The sequence below is a fragment of the Oncorhynchus masou genome, chromosome 23, assembly GCF_036934945.1.
Source record: "Oncorhynchus masou masou isolate Uvic2021 chromosome 23, UVic_Omas_1.1, whole genome shotgun sequence".
NCBI lineage: Eukaryota > Metazoa > Chordata > Actinopteri > Salmoniformes > Salmonidae > Oncorhynchus > Oncorhynchus masou.
In genome coordinates, this window is record NC_088234.1 from 18,154,444 (window position 1) to 18,178,497 (window position 24,054).

General features: G+C 44.1%; 1 protein-coding gene across 1 annotated transcript in view; it reads right to left on the reverse strand.

Moving 5' to 3' along the window:
* The window catches only part of LOC135510481 (sushi, von Willebrand factor type A, EGF and pentraxin domain-containing protein 1-like), a 160,141-nt gene that overhangs the window by 33,775 nt on the left and 102,312 nt on the right, over positions 1-24,054 (reverse strand). Inside the window, exons 17-38 of the mRNA XM_064931454.1 lie at positions 23,425-23,586; positions 22,021-22,182; positions 21,414-21,575; positions 18,966-19,054; positions 14,728-14,824; positions 14,049-14,162; positions 12,883-12,996; positions 11,728-11,929; positions 11,228-11,385; positions 10,372-10,570; positions 10,001-10,176; positions 9,651-9,775; positions 7,413-7,536; positions 7,107-7,277; positions 6,566-6,739; positions 6,286-6,405; positions 5,787-5,963; positions 3,712-3,796; positions 2,311-2,502; positions 1,141-1,308; positions 666-864; positions 75-548 (exon numbers count right to left, since the gene is read on the reverse strand). Of these exons, the coding sequence (XP_064787526.1) occupies positions 75-548; positions 666-864; positions 1,141-1,308; positions 2,311-2,502; positions 3,712-3,796; positions 5,787-5,963; positions 6,286-6,405; positions 6,566-6,739; positions 7,107-7,277; positions 7,413-7,536; positions 9,651-9,775; positions 10,001-10,176; positions 10,372-10,570; positions 11,228-11,385; positions 11,728-11,929; positions 12,883-12,996; positions 14,049-14,162; positions 14,728-14,824; positions 18,966-19,054; positions 21,414-21,575; positions 22,021-22,182; positions 23,425-23,586 (3,644 nt within the window). The remainder of the gene's footprint in view (positions 1-74; positions 549-665; positions 865-1,140; positions 1,309-2,310; positions 2,503-3,711; positions 3,797-5,786; positions 5,964-6,285; positions 6,406-6,565; positions 6,740-7,106; positions 7,278-7,412; positions 7,537-9,650; positions 9,776-10,000; positions 10,177-10,371; positions 10,571-11,227; positions 11,386-11,727; positions 11,930-12,882; positions 12,997-14,048; positions 14,163-14,727; positions 14,825-18,965; positions 19,055-21,413; positions 21,576-22,020; positions 22,183-23,424; positions 23,587-24,054) is intronic.

Sequence of the window (24,054 nt, forward strand, 5' to 3'; positions counted from 1 at the left end):
TGAATAAAGTACATTTTTTTCTACATCTTGTTACATTGAGCTTTGACATGAATTTGAGCAGAGGAACAACATACCTGGATGAATCCATTCTCGAGTGACGGTGGGGACGGGCAGGAGACAGGCTGGCAGACAGGCAGGACCCCACCCCACTTTCCATTGGCCTCACATGTCCTCCTCTTCTCCCCTTGGATCAGGAAACCCTTATCACAGCTATAAGCCACCATCGCTCCAAAACTATAGTTGGTCCCACTCACATACCCCTTCTCGATGCCCCCCGGTTTGGAGCACCGCACCGGCACGCAACCCACTTCGTATGGTGAGGGCGTCCACTCCCCTCCCATCATGCATTTCAATTTGGAGGTCGTGTTGAGGATGAAGCCCTCTTCGCATTTGTAGTTGAGCTCTGTGTTGCTGGCGTACTTGGGTTTGTTGACCGAGTCCAAGATGGCATGGGGCAGGTCAGGTGGGCGTTGGCAGAAGGTGGCGATGCAATGAGGGGCCTCCTGGCCTTCGGGGGGCGCCCACAATCCCTGGGCATTGCAGACCACCTTTAAATCAAATCAAACTTTATTTAAATTTGCGTTTAGAATCGCAACACACTTTACTTTAAAACAACAGCATGAAAGACATTTTAAACATGAAGGGCAATAAAATAGATGAGTAACCTTGGAGTTGTTGCCAGCGGTGTAGCCGTCCGTGCAGAAGTAGTTGGCCGTGTCGCCAAACAGCTGGTGGCCGGCGACAGCAAGGGCGTGGTCTATGGAAGGGGGGGGGCCACAGGAGCGGGGGACACACTGAGCGGAAGTGGGACTCCATTGGCCAGTCGACAGGCACTCTCTGGACTCTGGTCCAATCAGAGTGTAGCTGTGGGGACACCGAGCCAATCAATGAAGATCAGGGCAGGAGGTAATACATCTAAACAATGTAACAAAAAGTAAACATACACAATCATATATATACACACCATTACTACTGTACTATAACTACATGAACTACTACTTGACTTTAATGATAATAACTATAATGCTAACATTGAGGTAGTCTTGTCCAGTCAGGTCTCTTACAAATGCGTGGCAAGGCCTCAATTGAGTTAACACGCTGATAACGTATAACTAATGAAACATGGTTGACAGTATTTACCCTTCTTTGCAGACGTAGTGCACCTTGTTGCCCAGGGTGTGGTCGTCCCCCATGGTCACTGAGTCCCGGAGGGCGGGGGGGTCTCCACAGTGGACACTGGCGCAGAGAGGGGCAGGGCTGCTCCACTCTCCTGATGCCTCACACACCACCTCCTCAGAGCCCTGCAGTCTTAAAGACCCAAAGCAGTAGTTTTTATATCAATATCAAATCATTTCTGGATAACAATTATTACCTTACTGTAATCGACTGTCCATTAAAACGGGCAAATAGTTTGTTTTTTGCAACAACAACAAAAAATACAAGCAAGAATTTTGCTAGAAATTTACCACATGGTGATGTCACCATGGAAAGCCGAATCTCCCGCCCATGCAAACCTGCTGATTAGAAAGTGCTGTGTAGATTATAATTTCAACCAGCAACTATCAGGAAATAGCACTGATGACATTTTTTCACACTTTTACAGTGTTAGTTTTGTTAGCTGTTGTACAATATGATAGAAAACATAGGAAAAAAATATTATTTTGACTGCACTGGGCCTTTAACACACGAATGCCTTTTGCACACACACTGTGTCATACTTATACACATACACTCACAACACATTTAAAGGGGAAGGGAAACACTAGGCTTAAGAACGCCAGCTAACTGTATCTAGAAATTGCCATATTGCCATTGTGGCGTCACTGGTAGGCAATTTAAGATGGCGCTGACCATAGGTCAAATAAACATTGTTCAAGATCAAAATATTTAAAATAGAGATGTTTCTATGTTACATGCACATGTTCAGCATTGTGGATTGAATACATGTTGTTGCTTAGCTTTACAGTCCCCGTAAAGCAGTATGAAACAACAGCCAATTATTACTATCATATATTACTAACTACCACTTTCAAAGTCATTGCATCCAGGCAGGCGCTTCAATCTATTGATTAATGAACGTCTTATTATTTTAGATGTAAATGTACCTTGTCCTTTTATGAACCCTTTATACGACCTATACGACCTGGGACTGCTGGTCTAGAATCAGTTTCGACCTTTTAGAGCATAATTAATAGGATTATATGGACAGTTGGGGGGGGGGGACCTGATCCTAGATCAGCGTCCAACACTGAGACACTACGTGGATATAAGAACAGAAATGACAAACCAGGACAGACATTCCATCCTAACCTGTATCCCTCTGCACAGCTGTAGATCACTGTCGACAGGTAGGTTTTCCCTTTGAGGGTGAAATCTGCGTTGTCTACGTGTGGAGGTTCCCCGCAGGTGACTGGCTGACAGACAGGGGGCGCACTGCTCCACTTCAGATTGGGCTGACACTGGATCTCATAGGGGTCACCTGGGACAAACCCCTTAACACAGCTGGAGTGGATGAAAGGGAATAGTGTACGTGCATTCATAATGGGGGAATATGGGAGATGTGGCAATATAAATAGAGGTTTAATTTCAGCTTAACTCCCATTATATACATGTGTTTGTTGGTATCTTTACTTACTGTAATATACTGTATATTATACACTAGACAGCCCTCAAACTCAACTCTGGACCTTGAAGCCAGTTCCACTGCATTTTTTCATTGTTCCCCTTTAACCAGGAACTGATTTAGACCTGGGACACCAGGTGTGTGCAATTAATTATCAGGTAGAACAGAAAACCAGCAGGCTCCAGACCTCGTAGGGTGAGAGTTGAATACCTCTCCTATACGATATCTCAATTGGAAAGAGAAAATAAAGAGGAGAAGCTCTTTTATCTCACTTAACTATTAATGCAACAGCATTATCTCAATGCAAAAGCATTATCTCAATGCAACAATATTATTATCTCAACGCAACAACATTATTATCTCAATGCAACAGCATTATCTCAATGCAACGGCATTATTATCTCAATGCAAAAGCATTATTATCTCAATGCAACAGCATTATTATCTCAATGCAACAACATTATTATCTCAATGCAACAACATTATTATCTCAATGCAACAACATTATTATCTCAATGCAACAGCATTATCTCAATGCAACAGCATTATCTCAAGTGCAACAACATTATTATCTCAATGCAACAGCATTATCTCAAGTGCAACAACATTATTATCTCCATGCAACAGCATTATCTCAATGCAACAACATTATTATCTCAATGCAACAACATTATTATCTCAATGCAACGGCATTATTATCTCAATGCAACAACATTATTATCTCCATGCAACAGCATTATCTCAATGCAACAACATTATTATCTCAATGCAACGGCATTATTATCTCAATGCAACAACATTATTATCTCCATGCAACAGCATTATCTCAATGCAACAACATTATTATCTCAATGCAACGGCATTATTATCTCAATGCAACAGCATTATTATCTCAATGCAACAGCATTATTATCTCAATGTCACAGCATTATCTCAATGCAACAGCGTTATTATCTCAATGCAACAGCATTATTATCTCAATGCCACAGCATTATTATCTCAATGCAACAGCAAATTCATACTGTTGTTATGTCTAAATGGTCTACTTTGTAAGCGTGCCACTTGTTGTAAATGGCTGATGGTGGTACCTGAAAGTCACCTTGCTTCCAAACGTGAAGTTGGTGCCCTTCATCACAGCATTCTCTGGGACAGAGGGCCTTCCACACGAGAGGGCTGAAGAACAACACAATACCATGTAGGGCTGATCAGTTCTAGTAAACTCCTTCCAGAAGGTTCTGAGCCTCGTTTGATTAAGTGATCTTAATCAAAGATTATTGATATACTGACAAGATACATGTCTCTCCGTCCTAACAATGGGAGTCGTTGTCCATATACTGACATGTATCTATCCATAATATTTATTAAGATCACTTAATTGGTCAATTGCGCACAAGGTCTAACCAAAATGTTACTTCCTCTTTTAACCCAACCCCTCCACACATAATTTTTGGGGGGAGAGGCACAGGGGCACTGTGTGCCCGGGGAGCTGTTATTGTGGGGGGTTAAGTGCTATCATGCCAACCGCTTGTCATGCCAAACCATGCATGATAGCACAAACAGACTGGCACTCAGGCTAGGTTCCCCTGCAAGGCTTAGATCCAGAGCCAGTGTGGGTTAGGAATAGATCCAGAGCCAGTGTGGGTTAGGAATAGATCCAGAACTAGTGTGGGTTAGGAATAGATCCAGAACCAGTGTGGGTTAGGAATAGATCCAGAACCAGTGTGGGTTAGGAATAGATCCAGAACCAGTGTGGGTTAGGAATAGATCCAGAACCAGTGTGGGTTAGGAATAGATCCAGAACTAGTGTGGGTTAGGAATAGATCCAGAACCAGTGTGGGTTAGGAATAGATCCAGAACCAGTGTGGGTTAGGAATAGATCCAGAACCAGTGTGGGTTAGGAATAGATCCAGAACCAGTGTGGGTTAGGAATAGATCCAGAACTAGTGTGGGTTAGGAATAGATCCAGAACCAGTGTGGGTTAGGAATAGATCCAGAACCAGTGTGGGTTAGGAATAGATCCAGAACCAGTGTGGGTTAGGAATAGATCCAGAACCAGTGTGGGTTAGGAATAGATCCAGAACTAGTGTGGGTTAGGAATAGATCCAGAACCAGTGTGGGTTAGGAATAGATCCAGAACCAGTGTGGGTTAGGAATAGATCCAGAACCAGTGTGGGTTAGGAATAGATCCAGAACCAGTGTGGGTTAGGAATAGAGCCAGTGGCCAGCGACCCGGTCCAGAGGCTTTTCAGCCGGCCCTGCCAACGGTGCAGTAGGAAGATTCTGTTTCAACAGTACAGGGCAGACAAAGAGCCAGCTGCACAGCACATAATCACCCATTATACACACACACACACACACACACACACACACACACACACACACACACACACACACACACACACACACACACACACACACACACACACACACACACACGGTCAGGACATTTATATGCCAGTTGATTTTGAGAGAGAGAGAAAGAGAGAGTGAGACAGCGAGAGAGAGTGAGACAGAGAGAGAGAGAGTGAGACAAAGAGAGAGAGTGAGACAGAGAGAGATAGTGAGACAGAGAGAGAGAGTGAGACAAAGAGAGAGAGTGAGGCAGAGAGAGAGTATGAGTGTTCAGGAGAAAAACAAACAGTTAGCATTTGTTGCTCGTTACCCAACATCAAGCCTCCATTATAACCGCTGTGACTGAAGGCTTTGGTTAGGCAGATCTGAGAGCTATGAAGGCATGATGGGCATAATGAGGATAATTGTGTTATTTATACAGTTATCTAAGTACCTCATGGATAAGAGGGTTGTGCTAGATTACTCAAATGTAAATGGGCTGTCATGAAACTGGGTATTTCTGGAAAAATTAACATATCGTACATAACAATGCTGGATCTCTACTGATAGTGACAACAAAGCAATATGTGAAAACAAGATTATTTTTGAGATGATATAGAAACCCAAGCAGAACACTTGAGTAGGGCATGCCATATATTATGATGATAATAATTATGATTATGATTATTTTATAATATTCATTTTATGAATATATCATTATTATGCTCATATCATGATTATCATTATTATGATTACATTATTATGATTCTATCATGATTATCATTATCACTACAGCATATATTACATATAACCATGTTGGTGTCCTCCATACCTCTGCAGTACGGGAAAACACCATTCCAGCTTCCTGTCTCCAGGCATAGGACGTGAGATGAGCCAATCAGCTCGTAGCCTTCCTCGCAGGTGAACACGACCTCACTTCCCATCAGGAAGTTAATACCGTCCTTATAGCCGAACTCTGGAGCCCCCGGGTTCTCACACTTCACTGGTTCTAGATTGATAACATACATACAGAGAGAAAAAAGGTTTGATACTGAAGCTACTGCACCTTGAAGTGCCAACAGATAAGAATGGATTAAAACATTTGGCAGAGGTGAACTGTAGATGTTTGATGACGATGAAGCAAAAGGCACGAGAGGCATTGCTATACAGTACTGTGGCGAAGAGGTTCTGAAACTTGTCCTATAACTAGGAAGAATGTAATTGTTAGGGAAATGTGATTTTCCTGACCACATGAACTGACCGGGGGAAAACCTTTGGCTCAGGTGGTATGTGGTCCAGGCCTAGAGTAGGTTACAGTATGTGTGTGTTACCTGTGCAGTTCTTCCCGTCTCCGCTGTAGGGGTGGATACAGGTGCAGGTGTAGGAGCCGTCTGTGTTCTGACAGCTGGAGTGTTCATCACAGTCTGAGCCCAGTGCACACTCATCCACATCTGTATGGACACACGCATGTCGTTATACTCTGCGCTGATGGAAAACATTGTATTCATTTACATGCACTCTAAATACGGTAGATGTACATGAATTGTATGATGCATATAGTGTGAGTATGACATCGTTTATATTCATCCACTGTGTCCGTTTCAGTCTTACCCAGGCAGGCGGGCGTGTTGCCTCCCCACTTCCCACTGTTGGTACAGAGGACCTTGGCGTCCCCCAGCAGGTAGAACCCTGGGTTACACTGGTACACCACAGAGCTGCCTGCATGGTAGTCGGCACCCTGGAACAGACCATGCTCCAGGGGCCAAGGAGAACCACACTTCACTCCTATACAGATAGATATACACAGGTTATATGATAAATGTTTGGTTGTGAATGGAGATAGTATTACCCCATCTGATACTCCTATAGATAGACAGTACTCAGGTCAGATAGGTGGAAATGTTGGGGTTGGAATGGTCTTGGTGTTTGTTGCTTTTTGATGGTTGTTCTGTATTACTGAGGCCATGCTTATGGACATAGATGACTCAAATGTAACCTCTGCTTTGTGTGTGTGTGTGTGTGTGTGTTAGTGTGTGTGTGTGTGTGTGTGTGTGTGTGTGTGTGTGTGTGTGTGTGTGTGTGTGTGTGTGTGTGTGTGTGTGTGTCTCTACGTTCATGCGTGGATGTGTGCGTGTAACTAATGGTCCCTCACGTTCACAGCGAGGCAGGGCGTGGCTCCACTCTCCCTTGTTGTGACACTGCAGCAGTGGCTCCCCCACCAGGTAGAAGCCGGGAACACAGGAAAGCTGCGTCTGAGACCCGGGACTGACCGCTGGACTAGACGCACGCAGGTGAGGCACTGCATTCTCTAGCTGGGGGCAGTCTGACAAACACAAATAGGAGAATGTTGTGGGTTGATGTTTTTCTACACTGATTTAAAATCTGTTTTGTTCCCCCTCCACCTATGGTTAAGGTTAGGACTTGGCCAGTGTAAGCTGATCCTATATGTGTCCCTCACCAGCGCAGAAGATGCAGTTGGGGTTCGTCTTCACTCTCCCTACCACCCCGTTGAGGAAGTCAGGCCAGGCCAGGACGTTGCCTCTGATGTTTTTCCCTGGGCAGGTGCTGGCTAGGATCTTGATCTACGGAGAAATATGGAGGTCACTTCATGGGGCAGAGGTACAGAAAATGATTTGGTGGTTCACACACATACAGTTGAAGTTTCACAATTCCTGACATTTAATCCTAGTTAAAATCCTGTTTTAGGTCAGTTAGGATCACCATTTATTTTAAGAATGTGAAATGTCAGAATAATAGTAGAGAGAATGATTTATTTAAGCTTTCATTTCTTTCATTACATTCCCAGTGGGTCAGAAGATTAAATACACTCAATGAGCATTTGGCAGAATTGCCTTTAAATTGTTTAAATTGCTTCCCACAATAAGTTGGGTGAATTTTGGCCCATTCCTCCTGACAGAGCTGGTATAACTGAATCAGGTGGGTAGGCCTCCTTGCTCGCACACTTTTTCAGTTCTGCTCACAAATCTTCTGTAGGATTGAGGTCAGGGCTTTGTGATGGTCACTCTAATACCTTGACTTTGTTGTCCTTAAGCCATTTTGCCACTACTTTGGAAGTATGCTTGAGGTCATTGTCCATTTGGAAGACCCATTTGCGACCAAGCTTTAACTTCCTGACTGATGTCTTGAGATGTTGCTTCAATATATCCACACAATTTTCCCTCCCTCATGATGCCATCAATTTTGTGAAGTGCACCAGACCCTCCTGCAGCAAAGCACACCCACAACATGATGCTGCCACCCCCGTGCTTCGTGGTTGGGATGGTATTCTTCGGCTTGCAAGCCTCCCCCTTTTTCCTCCAAACATAACGATGGTCATTACGGCCAAACAGTTCTATTTTTGTTTCATCAGACCAGAAGACATTTCTCCAAAAGTACGCTCTTTGTCCCCATGTGCAGTTGCAAACCATAGTCTAGCTTTTTTAAAGACGGTTTTGGAGCAGTGGCTTCTTCCATGCTGAGCGGCCTTTCAGGTTATGTCAATATAGGACTAGTTTTACTGTGGATATAGATACTTTTGTACCGTTTCCTCCAGCATCTTCACAAGGTCCTTTGCTGTTATTCTGGGATTGATTTGCACTTTTCGCACCAAAGTACTTCCTCTCTAGAAGAACAAGTCTCCTTCCTGAGCGGTATGACGGCTGCGTGGTTCTATGCTGTTTATACTTGCGTACTATTGTTTGTATAGATGAACGTGGTACCTTCATGCATTTGGAAGTTGCTCCCAAGGATGAACGAGACTTGTGGAGGTCTACAATTTTGTTTCTGAGGTCTTGGCTGATTTCTTTTGATTTTCCCATGATGTCAAGCAAAGAGGAACTGAGTTTGAAGGTAGGCCTTGAAGTACATCCACAGGTACACCTCTAATTGAGTCAAATTATGTCAATTAGCCTATCCGAAGCTTCTAAAGCTATGACATAATTTTCTGGAACAGAACATTCAATTCTGTTCTTTCTCTATGAATAATTTTAAGAGTGAAAAATATAACTGAGAACATAATTTGGGAAAATATATACCAGGTATATTGACAGAAAACATAGTGCACTACTTTCTCTTGTACACTAAGGACCCGGGGAAGAGTTGCAGCGGAGAAGAGAAGAGGAGAATGTGCTTATTTGAAACCTAGAAGAAAATCAGTGGCTTGTGACATGTTTCATTTTTTTATAAAGTAGCTCTCATGCTAGAAAAGTTGGAGAGCCAGTTGCTAGTTCATATACTGTAGTTATGTAGCCTGGACAACAGTATCCTTCTGCTTGAGACAACTCTTTTGTGTGTCAAGCATGATGATCGTGACAATGAAAAACAAGTTCTAGAACAGAAACAGATCTGCAAACCAAGCTAGTAGTTCTATTCAGATAGTGACACAGCAGCTACTGTTCTCGTCTGTGAGTGTGTGTTTCAGGTTATAAAGCAGTAGGACAGTCTGAATGTGTGTGTGTTTCAGGTCATAAAGAAGTAGGACAGTCCGAATGTGTGTGTGTGTTTCATGTTATAAAGCAGTAGGACAGTCCGAATGTGTGTGTGTTTCAGGTTATAAAGCAGTGGGACAGTCTGAATGTGTGTGTGTGTGTGTGTGTGTGTGTGTGTGTGTGTGTGTGTGTGTGTGTGTGTGTGTGTGTGTGTGTGTGTGTGTGTGTGTGTGTGTGTGTGTGTGTGTGTGTGTGTCAGTGTGATTTACTTGTTGTGGGTCCAGAACTCTGTCCCAGATGTGGAGCTGGCTGAGGGACCCCACGAAGGACTCCACGGGGTTAAAGCCTTCACCCCTCTGGTCCTGGTCCTGGCCCAGCACCAGTGCCCCTCCACCTGCAGAGCAGGGTCAAGGTTCAGAGGTTAACCACTATTCTTTTGGTTCTATGAAATCAGCCTAAAAGATGTCAAAACCTCATTGCTATTACTTCATTAAGACCCGCAAAATAGAATCATTCTACTTGTTTGATATGCCACACGTAGATACTATTAAGCAGCAGACAATGAGGTCTCAATGAGGGACTAAGATGATACAGTAGAATGAGCAGGATAGCACTACACCTGGGATGGTGCTGCCCACGGACAGGCCTTTCCCTCCATCTGAGGGGTTTCCGTTGATATAGACCCTCCAGTCCCCGTCCCAGCTTCGCCATGACACCCCAATGTGGTGCCACTGGCCTGTGTTTACCGACGGGCAGTCTGTGATCCTGTCCTTACCATTGATGTATAGGACCCAACTGGGAAGAGAGAAAGAGAGAGAGAGAGAGAGAGAGAGAGAGAGAGAGAGAGAGAGAGAGAGAGAGAGAGAGAGAGAGAGAGAGAGAGAGAAAGCATTTTGTGTGGACTAGAATAACAACTATATCCATCCTAGTCACTCTCCCTAGTCGTGCATGAACATGTATGTTCCCCTCTATGTGTGTGTCAGTACTGACCCGTTGTAGTCTATGAGCAGGAAGGCGTTGTCACTTTCCTCCACGGCGTAGGAGATGGGCGTGCCGTAGTTGGTGGTGTCTGATGACCTCATCCAGAACGTACACGTGATCTCCGTCAGCGCAGGCATCACCCCGTCCATCATTACATAACCATGGATACCCGACACCTCGAAATCCAGGTTGAATGAGGTCGACATCTCTGAAGGGAAGAGAATGTTTAGCCTTTAAACGAGTGAAAAAAACATTACAATTATTAGGAAAAAGTTTTAGGAGTAAATAGGAAGAGCAGTTTCCAGGTCATTGAGGTTAGAAGGAGAAAAGGTGTTTTGGGCCAGAAATGATGTGTGTATGAAAATGGATTTTTAAGTAAAGGAGCAGTTGTTGATTCATATTAAATAGATATTGATCCAGAAAAAAGGACCAGACCAGTCCATTAGGCTGTGAAATCAAACTTTAAGAAAGCAATTTCCTTCGATTAGACAACCAGACGTTCGGCACCAATGCCTCCAATGAGTAGTGCAACCTCACATTTACTTTTCTACTGCTTGTGCTCCCAACAAAGGATCCTTTCTGTTGAATCATTTAGGTAAGAAAAATGAACCACTCCTGGTTGAGCAACAGACTCGTTGGTTCCAGCAATCGCTTTTTATTTATTTCTACTTATTATTTTAATAACTTCAAATTGTACCAACATTTATACACTCATGCTCCTCTCTCTACCCCTCCTCCACTCATCCCCCTCTCTCTGCTCCTCCTCCACTCATCCCCCTCTCTCTACCCCTCTCCCACTCATCCCCCTCTCTCTACCCCTCCTCCACTCATCCCCCTCTCTACTCCTCCTCCATGGCGTCTATACCTGTCTCACACCTGCTTCCGTTGAACCCAGGAGGGCAGCGGCAGGTGTAGGAGCCCGGTCCATCTATACAGGTGGCCCCGTTGATACAGAGGTTAGCCTGACACTCATCAACATCCACCTGGCACAGCCTGCCATGGTAGCCCTCCACACACTGACACCTGCATACAGAGAGAGAAGACTGTCATATATACCTGTTCAGTGCACTTCATACACAATCATATTATTTTAAGCCTTACAAATGCTGAATAACTGACTGAAGTCCCACCCATATTTCACTAAAATCTCAAGTTTGAAAACAATTCAACATATTTTCCACATAAATAAAACATAAATATGCAAAAGATTATATATAATAAAACATAAATAAATAAAAGTACACCACTGCTTAGTTGGTTGACAGCAGTCAGCTGTTCCTTCTTGTCACCTGAAGTTGTTGACCATAAATAAAAGTACACCACTGCTTAGTTGGTTGACAGCAGTCAGCTGTTCCTTCTTGTCACCTGAAGTTGTTGACCGCGTCCTGACATGTCCCTCCATTCAGACAGGGGGCGCTGTTACACTCATTCACGTTGACCTCACAGCGGTAACCAGAGAAGCCCGGGAGGCAGGTGCAGGAGTACCCCCCCATCAGGTCGTCACACACACCCCCGTTCAGACACGGACTGGACAGACACTCATCTATCTCCAGCTCACAACGGGAACCTAGAAGACAGAAAGGAAAAAGATCAGATTTATTTCTTTGTTTATTTCTCAGGGACCATGCACAACATACCATTGCATTGTGTCTTTGTGAGACGCAGAGTAGGTGAATGGATGACACATTCGAGTGTCTAGTTTGAGAAACAGATGCCTCACAAGTCCTCAACTGGCAGGTTCATTAAATAGTACCCGCAAAACACCAGTCTCAATGCCAACAGTGAAGAGGCGACTCCAGGATGCTGGCCTTCTAGGCAGAGTTGCAAAGAAAAAGCCATATCTAAGACTGGCCAATAAAAAGAAAATATTAAGATGGGCAAAAGAAGACAGACACTGGACAGAGGAACTCTGCCTAGAAGGCCAGCATCCCAGAGTCACCTCTTCACTGTTGACGTTGAGACTAGTGTTTTGCGGGTACTATTTAAGCTGCACTGGTTGGCAGGGTGTTCCATAATCCAGCTGTCTGGCCAAATTTGGTGGCACTAAACTAAGTGGAGCAGTCCCCTCTGGTTGAAGATGTTGTCGTATTGTTGATCACAAGGCAAAATATCATGTTTTTGATCATAACGCCTTATTGCGTGTGTACTGGAGAACTCAATTAATTCCATTGCTGGCATTGAATGTTTGCTGTATAAATTAAAGCATTTGTTTGTGGATGTTGCTCAACAAATTGGTTTTGTAGGTTTTGCCTTTAGCAGTACAATATTTTTATTTGGCATATTATGATAATTATAGTTTTAAATTAAATAAATAATTTGCCATGTGATCATTTTACACGTGTTCCCTTCTGCAGTCGTTGCATAAAATGCGGCATTGTGATTATTACAAATGCTAGGTTTAATTTAAATGTTTAAGGGGCTGCCTCTGCAGTATATTCATGCACTGTTCATGCAATTATGAATACAGGTAACTGAAGTGCCCAAGGAGTCTGGTAGGGGGGCGAGGCAGAGTGATCCCACCTGTGAAGCCGTCAGCACAGCTGCAGGTGTACTGGTTGATCTCGTCCACACACACTCCCTCGTTCAGACAGGGGAAGGAGCTACACTCATTCACCTCTGCCTCGCACAGAGAACCTGGGACAGGACAGAGGACCAGCAGTCAGTCATATACACACATCTGCCATCAAATAGTACTAAATGCAGCCTTGTTGCCAGACAAAGGTTTTGGCAAAGCAGAAACAGATTACAGCACCCAGGCTACTGAATGTCTGACAAATCCTCAAAGAAGATGTGTCTGTGTGGAGGACAGTGGACAGTCATGACGTGGAGGACAGTGGACAGTCATGACGTGGAGGACAGTGGACAGTCATGACGTGGAGGACAGTGGACAGTCATGACGTGGAGGACAGTGGACAGACATGAAGTGGAGGACAGTGGACAGTCATGACGTGGAGGACAGAGGACAGTCATGACGTGGAGGACAGAGGACAGTCATGACGTGGAGGACAGTGGACAGTCATGACGTGGAGGACAGTGGACAGTCATGACGTGGAGGACAGTGGACAGTCATGACGTGGAGGACAGTGGACAGTCATGACGTGGAGGACAGTGGACAGTCATGACGTGGAGGACAGTGGACAGTCATGACGTGGAGGACAGTGGACAGACATGAAGTGGAGGACAGTGGACAGTCATGACGTGGAGGACAGAGGACAGTCATGACGTGGAGGACAGTGGACAGTCATGACGTGGAGGACAGTGGACAGACATGAAGTGGAGGACAGTGGACAGTCATGACGTGGAGCACAGTGGACAGTCATGACGTGGAGGACGGAGGACAGTCATGACATGGAGGACAGTGGACAGTCATGACGTGGAGGACAGTGGACAGTCATGACGTGGAGGACAGTGGACAGTCATGACATGGAGGACAGTGGACAGTCATGACATGGAGGACAGTGGACAGTCATGACATGGAGGACAGTGAACAGTCGTGACATGGAGGACAGTGGACAGTCGTGATGTGGAGGACAGTGGACAGTCATGATGTGGAGGACAGTGGACAGTCATGATGTGGAGGACAGTGGACAGTCATGACATGGAGGACAGTGGACAGTCATGACGTGGAGGACAGTGGACAGTCATGATGTGGAGGACAGTGTGTAGTTGTTGTGACGTCTCCATACCTACAAAGCCAGGTCTACACTGACAGAGGAAGTCTCCCATGCCATCCTTACAGAGACCGTCATTCTGACAGGGTGCCGAGTCACACTCATCTATGTCACTCTCACACTTAGCCCCTGAGAGAGAAACACATCGTCACAGTGATATAAGACAACTTACCAACTGCCCGAGGTGATGTGATATATGGACACAGCCCTTAGCAGTGCTATATTGGCCATATATCACAAACCGCAGTGGTGCCTAATTAGTATTATAAACTGGTTACCAAGGTTATTAGAGCAATAAAAATAGAAGTTTGTCAAACCCGTGGTATACGGTGTGATATACCACAGCTGTCAGCCAATCAGCATTCAGTGCTCGAACCACCCAGTTTATAACTAATATTAACTTCTCATTGCTCGAATGATCATTGTTTGACTGAAAGCTTAAGTGTGTGTGTAACCGGTGTGATATGGCTAGCTGGTTAGCGGTGTTTTAATCGGTGATGTCACTCGCTCTAAGACCTTAAAGTAGTTGTCTCCCTTGGTTCTTGTGACATCATAGGTCATGGTGCTTCGAGGGTTGTCGATGTGTGCAGAGAGTCCCTGATTCATGCCCAGGTTGGGGCGAGGAGAGGGACAGGAGAACACTGTGACATGTGGAAGTTCTCTTTTCATTCCATTCATAAGTGTTTTAGTTTACCTGTGAAACCAGGTAGACAGGTGCACACGTATCCCGCCCCCACCTCCTCACACGTGCCCCTGTTCTGACACGGATTCAGGAAACACTCATGGAACACCTGAGGAGATACAGGTACAGTCATGTGGTTGTGAGCTATGGTCATGAGTGTGGAGTGTGATCACTTCAGGAGAAAGAGAGCTTCTCATTCTCACATTCCGTACTCATCATACTCATAAGCATTACTGATTACAACTCATCATCCCCAGTGCACTCTAGTCCAAGAGAACTTCTCTGGGGACCTTTGTTTAGTTCCCTGTAAGTTACCAGGATGTCATTGAGGACCATGTCAGGACCTTTCTGGATGTTTTAAGGACTTTCATTGTATTAGTCCTTAGGACACCACGTGATGACGTTGTTAGGATATTCTTTGGACACTGTGTCATTGTCCCCTGGAGGTTTAGTCTAGTTCACAGTTTGTCCCAGGTACGTCCCCGAGGAAGTTCTTGGAACGTTGTGTCATGGTCCCCTGGAGGTTTTGTCTAGTTACCGGTTCGTTTTGTCTACCCCCCATCCGGTCTGTCCCGGGATGTCCCCGAGGACGTTTTTAGCACGTTCTTGGGACATTCTGTCATGGTACCCTGAAGGTCCCCTGAACAATCTTGTGTCATGGTCCCCTGGAGATTTTTGTCAGGTGATGGTCGCAGGTGTCCCATTATAAGTACAGTGATGAAATGGTATGGGTGTTTTAAGGTAAGTGGTACGCTGTCCAGCTAAAATAGTATAAAAACCTTTAATAAATGACAATATGATTACATTTGACATGATTACTTAGTACTGACTTTACAATATGACCCCACCTGGGATTTCTGCTGCTGTACCACAAAGTCTGTTGCTTTCTCTGAAGTCTTCTACACATTCAGTACCTATAATACAAATGTGCACTTAACAAAAGAGTGCCATCTCAAATCAATCAAATCTAATTTTATTCGTCACATGTTGCGAATACAACAGTTGTAGAATTTACTGTGAATTGCTTACTTACAAGCCCAACAATGCAGTTTTAAGAAAAGAAGAGTTAAGAAAATATTTATGAAATATACTAAAGTAAAAAAAGAAACACAATAAAATAACAATAACGAAGCTATATACAAGGGGATACCGGTACTGAGTCAATGTGCGGGGTACAGGTTAATCGAGGTAATTGAGGTAATATGTACATGTAAAGTGCATTCAGAAAGTATTCAGGCCCCTTGACCTTTTCCACATTGTGTTACATTACAACCTTATTCTAAAATTGATTAAATTATTTTTTCCCTCAACAATCTACACACAATATCACTTAATGAGAGGCAAAAACAGATTTTCAGACATTTTTGTAAATTCATAACAAATAAAAAAAGAAATACCATATTTACTTAGGTTTACCAACCATAGGTACTGAATCTGTAAAAGACACATTTTCTATGAGCCTCGAAATTGAGCTCAGGTGCATCCTGTTTACATTGATCCTCCTTGAGATGTTTCTACAACTTGACTGGAGTCCACCTGTGGTAAATTGAATTGATTGGACAAGACTTGGAAAGGCACACATCTGTCTATATAAGGCCCTACATTTGACAGTGCATGTCAGAGCAAAAAGTAAGGCATGAGGTCGAAGTAATTGTCCGTAGAGCTCCGATACAGGATTGTGTCGAGGCACAGATCTGGGGAAGGGTAACAAAAAAGACTCTCAGACCATGAGAAACATGATTCTCTGGTCTGATGAAACCAAGATTGAACACTTTGGCCTGAATGCCAAATGCCATGTCTGGAGAAAAACAAAAGAGTGCTAGCATGGTGGTGGCAGCATCATGCTGTGGGGATTTGATTCAGAGGCAGGGACTGGGAGACTTGTCAGGATTTAGAGAAAGGTGTACGGCGCAAAGAACAGAGCGATCCTTGATGAAAACCTGCTCCTGGGCACTTACGACCTCAGACTGGAGCGAAGGTTCACCTTCCAACAGGGCAACAACCCTTAGCACACAGCCAAGACAACGCAGGAGTGGCTTCGGGACAAGTCTCTGAATGTCCTTGAGTGGCCCAGCCAGAGCCCGGACTTGAACCCGATTTAAAATCTCTGGAGAAACCTGAAAATAGCTCTGCAGCGACGCTCCCCATCCAACCTGACAGAGCTTGAGAGGATCTGCAGAGAAGAATGGGAAAAACTCCCAAAATACAGGTGTGCCAAGCTTGTAGTGTCAAACCCAAGAGGACTCAAGGCTGTTATCTCTGTCAAAGGTGCTTCAACAAAGTACTGAGTAAAGGATCTAAATACTTAAGTAAATGTGATATTTCAGTTTTACATTTTTTATATATGTTTACAATTTCTAAAAACCTGTTTTTGCTTTGTCCTTATGGGGCATTGTGTGTAGATTGATGAGCAAAAAAAATGATTTAATACATTTTAGAATAAGGCTGTAACGTAACAAAATGTGGAAACAATTCAAGGGGTCTGAATACTTTCTGAATGCCCTGTATATAGGGGCAAAGTGACTATGCATAGATAATAAACAGCGAGTAGCAGCAGTATAATAAAAGGGGGGTCAATGTAAATAGTCCAGGTAGCCATTTTGATTAATTGTCCAGCAGTCTTATGGCTTGGGGGGTAGAAGCTGTTAAGGAGCCTTTTGGACCTTGACTTGAGGCTCCGTTACTACTTGCCGTACAGTAGCAGAGAGAACAGTCTATGACTTGGGTGGCTGGAGTTTTGACAATTTTTAGTATAGAGGTCCTGGATGGCAGGAAGCTTGGCCCCAGTGCCTTACGGTCGGATGCCGAGCAGTTGCCATACCAGGCGATGGTACAACCGGTCAGTATACTCTCGATAGTGCAGCTGTAGAACCTTTTGAGGATCTGGGGACCCATGACAAATCTTTTCAGTCTCCTGAGGGGGAATAGTGGTTGTCGTGCCCTCTTCACGACTGTCTTGGTGTGTTTGGACCATAATAGTTGGTGATGTGGACACCAAGGAACTTGAAGCTCTCAACCCGCACTGCTATTCTCTTATTTATTTAATTCACTCATTTCAGTAATTTGAGATTGGGTTTTCAGTATAATTGTCTAATGCTGGTAGGGCATATTATTCTGTTTTCATGTTACTCCTGAATTTAAGTGTATTTTAACAGAGCTAAGGTTTACTTTGAAGTGTAAAGTGTAGGAATAGGCCTTCAGGTGAAATCCGTCAGGAGAGGACATGTTAAATAATGTATGAATAAACATACACAATGTAAATATGTGTGCCAGATATTTAAGTTCCAAAACACTGTTGAGGAAGAACTTGTTCCAACAATCAGGCAGAGCTTGTTTTTAAGAGTTTATTCAAGCAATTGCAAGGAAGTTAACTCTCCTGAAATTTCCCGAGGAGGAACTTGATTATTTACAAATCACACAGTCTTTATATACTTCATCTACACAGAGCTGTTTACCCCTCCAAGGGGGAGGCCAGCTTACAAAAGAGATAAGATAATTGGCTCCACTTCCTTAGAAAAAAATAATAAAAACAAGAACCAGTTCTAACCAGTTCTCACAGCCTATGTGTCTAAGATAGGGGCTGATTGATAAGGCCTTTGGAGCCCGAACAGACAAAGGAAGAGTTTAGCCTGACTGGCTGTTAGTGTCTCAGAGATAAGGAGACAGTAATACATCACTCCTCTGTGTGGTACTGGATGTAAAGAGGTTACTGGACAGCTGTGGAAAATGCCCCGTTGAATAGTATTATTCAACTCAAGCATTTACAAAGCACTAGACTTTGTTCCAACAATCCTAAAAGCACTTTTTTTATGAGTGGGTGTCCCTAGCATTGCCAAAAGACAAAGAGCTGTGACTGGATCAGTGGTTCACCAATCAGGGCCTTAGCAACAGTAACAAGGGGAGATGTGTAGTGAAACTAGAGTGCACGTGCCCTGGGTAAAAAAATGTTTTGGAGGAGAAGAACATTTTTTTGCGACCATCAGGTGACTTCTCCGGGACAAACTGGGAATTAGACAAAAACTTCCAGGGGACCATGACGCAACATTCCAAGAACATCCTAAAACATTGTCGGGAACGGCCCAGGGACAAACCGGGAACTAGACAAAACCTCCAGGGGACCATGACACAACATCCTGACAACTTTAGGCCACCATTTCGTGATGTCCCAGGGACGTCCTAGTGATTCATTATTGTTTGCAGGGTAGCCCCTTGAGGTCTCTTGAGGACATAGGTCAGTCAGTCAGTCTCACCTGGCTGCTAGCCTGGTAGTCCTGGGATACCACCACTTCTGGGGCTGATGTCACACTCTGCTCTTTGGGCAGGAAACTAGAGCCAAAACCTGACAGAGGGGATGGAGAGAGAGAGAGAGAGAGAGACAGAGAGAGAGAGAGGATGAGAGAGAGAGAGAGAGAGAGAGAAAGAAAGACAGAATTGGGCGAGAGAAAAAAGAGAGTGTTTCATTAAGCTCATATTTATTCTACAGCCACAACCTTTATTTTGTAGGGTATTTCATTCCCTAGTAGTCACATGTCTAATACATTTCCATTATCCAGTAGTCACATGTTGAATACATTTCCATTCTCCAGTAGTCACATGTTGAATACATTTCCATTCTCCAGTAGTCACATGTTGAATACATTTCCATTCTCCAGTAGTCACATGTTGAATACATTTCCATTCTCCAGTAGTCACATGTCTAATACATTTCCATTCTCCAGTAGTCACATGTTGAATACATTTCCATTCTCCAGTAGTCACATGTCTAATACATTTCCATTCTCCAGTAGTCACATGTCTAATACATTTCCATTCTCCAGTAGTCACATGTCTAATACATTTCCATTCTCCAGTAGTCACATGTCTAATACATTTCCATTCTCCAGTAGTCACATGTCTAATACATTTCCATTCTCCAGTAGTCACATGTTGAATACATTTCCATTCTCCAGTAGTCACATGTCTAATACATTTCCATTCTCCAGTAGTCACATGTCTAATACATTTCCATTCTCCAGTAGTCACATGTCTAATACATTTCCATTCTCCAGTAGTCACATGTCTAATACATTTCCATTCTCCAGTAGTCACATGTTGAATACATTTCCATTCTCCAGTAGTCACATGTCTAATACATTTCCATTCTCCAGTAGTCACATGTCTAATACATTTCCATTCTCCAGTAGTCACATGTCTAATACATTTCCATTCTCCAGTAGTCACATGTCTAATACATTTCCATTCTCCAGTAGTCACATGTCTAATACATTTCCATTCTCCAGTAGTCACATGTTGAATACATTTCCATTCTCCAGTAGTTACATGTTGAATACATTTCCATTCTCCAGTAGTCACATGTCTAATACATTTCCATTCTCCAGTAGTCACATGTTGAATACATGTCCATTCTTTCCTGAGCCTTTATCCAAATCCCTTTTCCATTCAGTGGCTTAGGATCAAACAATGTTGTATGTCTACGGTCTCAAATAATGGCCTGTTACCAGTCTAGTGTCATTTTGACCAGAGCCATGTGTCAGTAGTCCCATGAGGAATAGGATGGTATTACAGATGCAGACTCAGGTCAAAGGTTGAGCACTATAGGGGAAAAGGGTGTCATGAATACACTATAATTCAGTTCAAACTTGATTTTCACCAGAGGAATATTTGGTTGCATATATACTGTATGAGCAATAAGGAATATGGTGTAATTAAGTAAATACATTCAGCCAGTGTAGTGTAACAGTAGGGTGTGATGTGAAACTCAGCCAGTGTAGTGTAACAGTAGGGTGTGATGTGAAACTCAGCCAGTGTAGTGTAACAGTAGGGTGTGATGTGAAACTCAGCCAGTGTAGTGTAACAGTAGGGTGTGATGTGAAACTCAGCCAGTGTAGTGTAACAGTAGGGTGTGATGTGAAACTCAGCCAGTGTAGTGTAACAGTAGGGTGTGATATGAAACTCAGCCAGTGTAGTGTAACAGTAGGGTGTGATGTGAAACTCAGCCAGTGTAGTGTAACAGTAGGGTGTGATGTGAAACTCAGCCAGTGTAGTGTAACAGTAGGGTGTGATGTGAAACTCAGCCAGTGTAGTGTAACAGTAGGGTGTGATGTGAAACTCAGCCAGTGTAGTGTAACAGAGGGTGTGATATGAAACTCAGCCAGTGTAGTGTAACAGTAGGGTGTGATGTGAAACTCAGCCAGTGTAGTGTAACAGTAGGGTGTGATGTGAAACTCAGCCAGTGTTGTGTAACAGTAGGGTGTGATGTGAAACTCAGCCAGTGTTGTGTAACAGTAGGGTGTGATGTGAAACTCAGCCAGTGTAGTGTAACAGTAGGGTGTGATGTGAAACTCAGCCAGTGTAGTGTAACAGTAGGGTGTGATATGAAACTCAGCCAGTGTAGTGTAACAGTAGGGTGTGATGTGAAACTCAGCCAGTGTAGTGTAACAGTAGGGTGTGATGTGAAACTCAGCCAGTGTAGTGTAACAGTAGGGTGTGATATGAAACTCAGCCAGTGTAGTGTAACAGTAGGGTGTGATGATGAAACTCAGCCAGTGTAGTGTAACAGTAGGGTGTGATATGAAACTCAGCCAGTGTAGTGTAACAGTAGGGTGTGATGTGAAACTCAGCCAGTGTAGTGTAACAGTAGGGTGTGATGTGAAACTCAGCCAGTGTAGTGTAACAGTAGGGTGTGATGTGAAACTCACTGGAGCAGTGTTGTATGGCAGTGGCCCCGGTGACTGTGGTTGTGCCGTAGAAAGGGCAGGCGAGGCAGTAGGAGCGGCCGTGGTCGGGTTGGTAGTAGTCTCTGGGGCAGGGGTAACAGGGGACCAACCCTGTTCGAGAGAAATGACCTGCCAAACAAGGAACTGGAGGGAAAGGGGAAGGGGAGAGGGGAGACAGTTAGTCAGTGTCACACATGAAAGTAAGCTCAGTAATCATATTTTTATGCATAGTAAGTGAGTTCAGTCATAAAACTAATTGAGTTCAGTCACAGTGTCATGTCTGTGATTTCCCCTCCCCTCTTTTATTTTATTTAACTAGGCAAGTCAGTGAAGAACAAATTCTTATTTACAATGACAGCCTACCCCGACCAAACCTACCCCGGCCAGATGCTGGGGCAATTGTGCGCCGCCCTATGGGCCTCCTGATCACGGCCGGATGTGTTTCAGCCTGGATTCGAACCAGGGACTGTAGTGACACCTCTTACACTGAGATGCACTGCCTTAAACCGCTGCCTCTTCACAGGGTCAGTGGTGTGTTCAGAGTCTGAGTACTGTATAGTTTCTGTCTCTCTCTCTCTCTCTAACTCACCTCCACACTCAGACATCTCCCTTGCCCCGCTGGTGACGGTGGAGGTCTCATCCGGACAGACCAGACACTCTCTGGACCCAAACCCAGGCTGGTAGTGCCCCAGTGGGCACGACTCACACGTCTCCAGCCCATTCACAGAGTAACCTCCAGGCCTGCACTGCTCTGAAAGCACACACAGAAACACATACACTATAAACATATCACAGTAAAGAGGTCATTGAGTTTTTGCCTTCAGGATATTGTAGAAATGGTGCCACCTGCTCATGATGAATAGAGTTGATGATACAGTATTTTAGGACCCAACATTTTTCCTGGTCAGTTCTGACAAGGTACTGAGACCCAGTGTTTCTTTCCAAGTCAGATCACTTGGTCAGAAAAACTCCAGGCCTATGTACAGTATAACCAATGTATGAGGACCTTGTACATGTCTTTTATCTCGGGAGGGTTACAGCATTTACCTCTGGAGGGTTACAGTGTTTTACCTCTGGAGGGTTACAGTGTTTTACCTCTGGAGGGTTAAAGTGTTTTACCTCTGGAGGGTTACAGTGTTTACCTCTGGAGGGTTACAGTGTTTTACCTCTGGAGGGTTACAGTGTTTTACCTCTGGATGGTTACAGTGTTTTACCTATGGACGGTTACAGTGTTTTACCTCTGGAGGGTTACAGTGTTTTACCTCTGGAGGGTTACAGTGTTTTACCTCTGGAGGGTTACAGTGTTTTACCTCTGGAGGGTTACAGTGTTTTACCTCTGGAGGGTTACAGTGTTTTACCTCTGGACGGTTAAGGTGTTTTACATCTGGAGGGTTACAGTGTTTTACATCTGGAGGGTTACAGCGTTTACCTCTGGAGGGTTACAGCGTTTACCTCTGGAGGGTTACAGTGTTTTACCTTTGGAGGGTTACAGTGCTTTACCTCTGGATGGTTACAGCATTTACCTCTGGAGGGTTACAGTGTTTACCTCTGGAGGGTAACAGCATTTACCTCTGGAGGGTCACAGTGTTTTACCTCTGGAGGGTTGCAGTGTTTTACCTCTGGAGGGTTACAGCATTTACCTCTGGAGGGTTACAGTGTTTTACCTCTGGAGGGTTACAGTGTTTACCTCTGGAGGGTTACAGCGTTTACCTCTGGAGGGTTACAGCGTTTACCTCTGGAGGGTTACAGCGTTTACCTCTGGAGGGTTACAGTGTTTTACCTTTGGAGGGTTACAGTGCTTTACCTCTGGAGGGTTACAGCGTTTACCTCTGGAGGGTTACAGCGTTTACCTCTGGAGGGTTACAGCGTTTACCTCTGGAGGGTTACAGTGTTTTACCTCTGGAGGGTTACAGTGTTTTACCTCTGGAGGGTTACAGTGTTTTACCTCTGGAGGGTTATATTGTTCTTCCTCTGGAGGGCTACAGTGATTTACCTTTGCACTGGTCCTGGCTGCGTGCGTGGAGGTAGGCTGTGGAGGATCCATCGGGACAGGTCTTACACTCCATCTGACCCTCCTGTTCCTGGAAGGACCCCAGCCAGCAGCTCTCACACTCTGCATACTCCAGGGAGTAGTAGGTTCCCACTGGACACTGGACTGGAACACACAGAATACATAACCACATATAATCAGCTACATTACCACACATAACCAGAAATATTTACACATTACAACACATATTTACACATTAACACACATAACCAGAAATATTTACACATTACCACACATAACCAGAAATATTTACACATTACCAGACATATTTACACATTACCACACATAACTGTACGTGTTTACACATTGGCACACATAGCCAGACATATTTACACATTACCACACATCGCCAGACATATTTACACATTACCACACATCGCCAGACATATTTACACATTACCACACATAACTGTACGTGTTTACACATTGGCACACATAGCCAGACATATTTACACAGTACCACACATAGCCAGACATATTTACACATTGCCACACATAGCCAGACATATTTACACAGTACCACACATAGCCAGACATATTTACACATTACCACACACAGCCAGACATATGCCA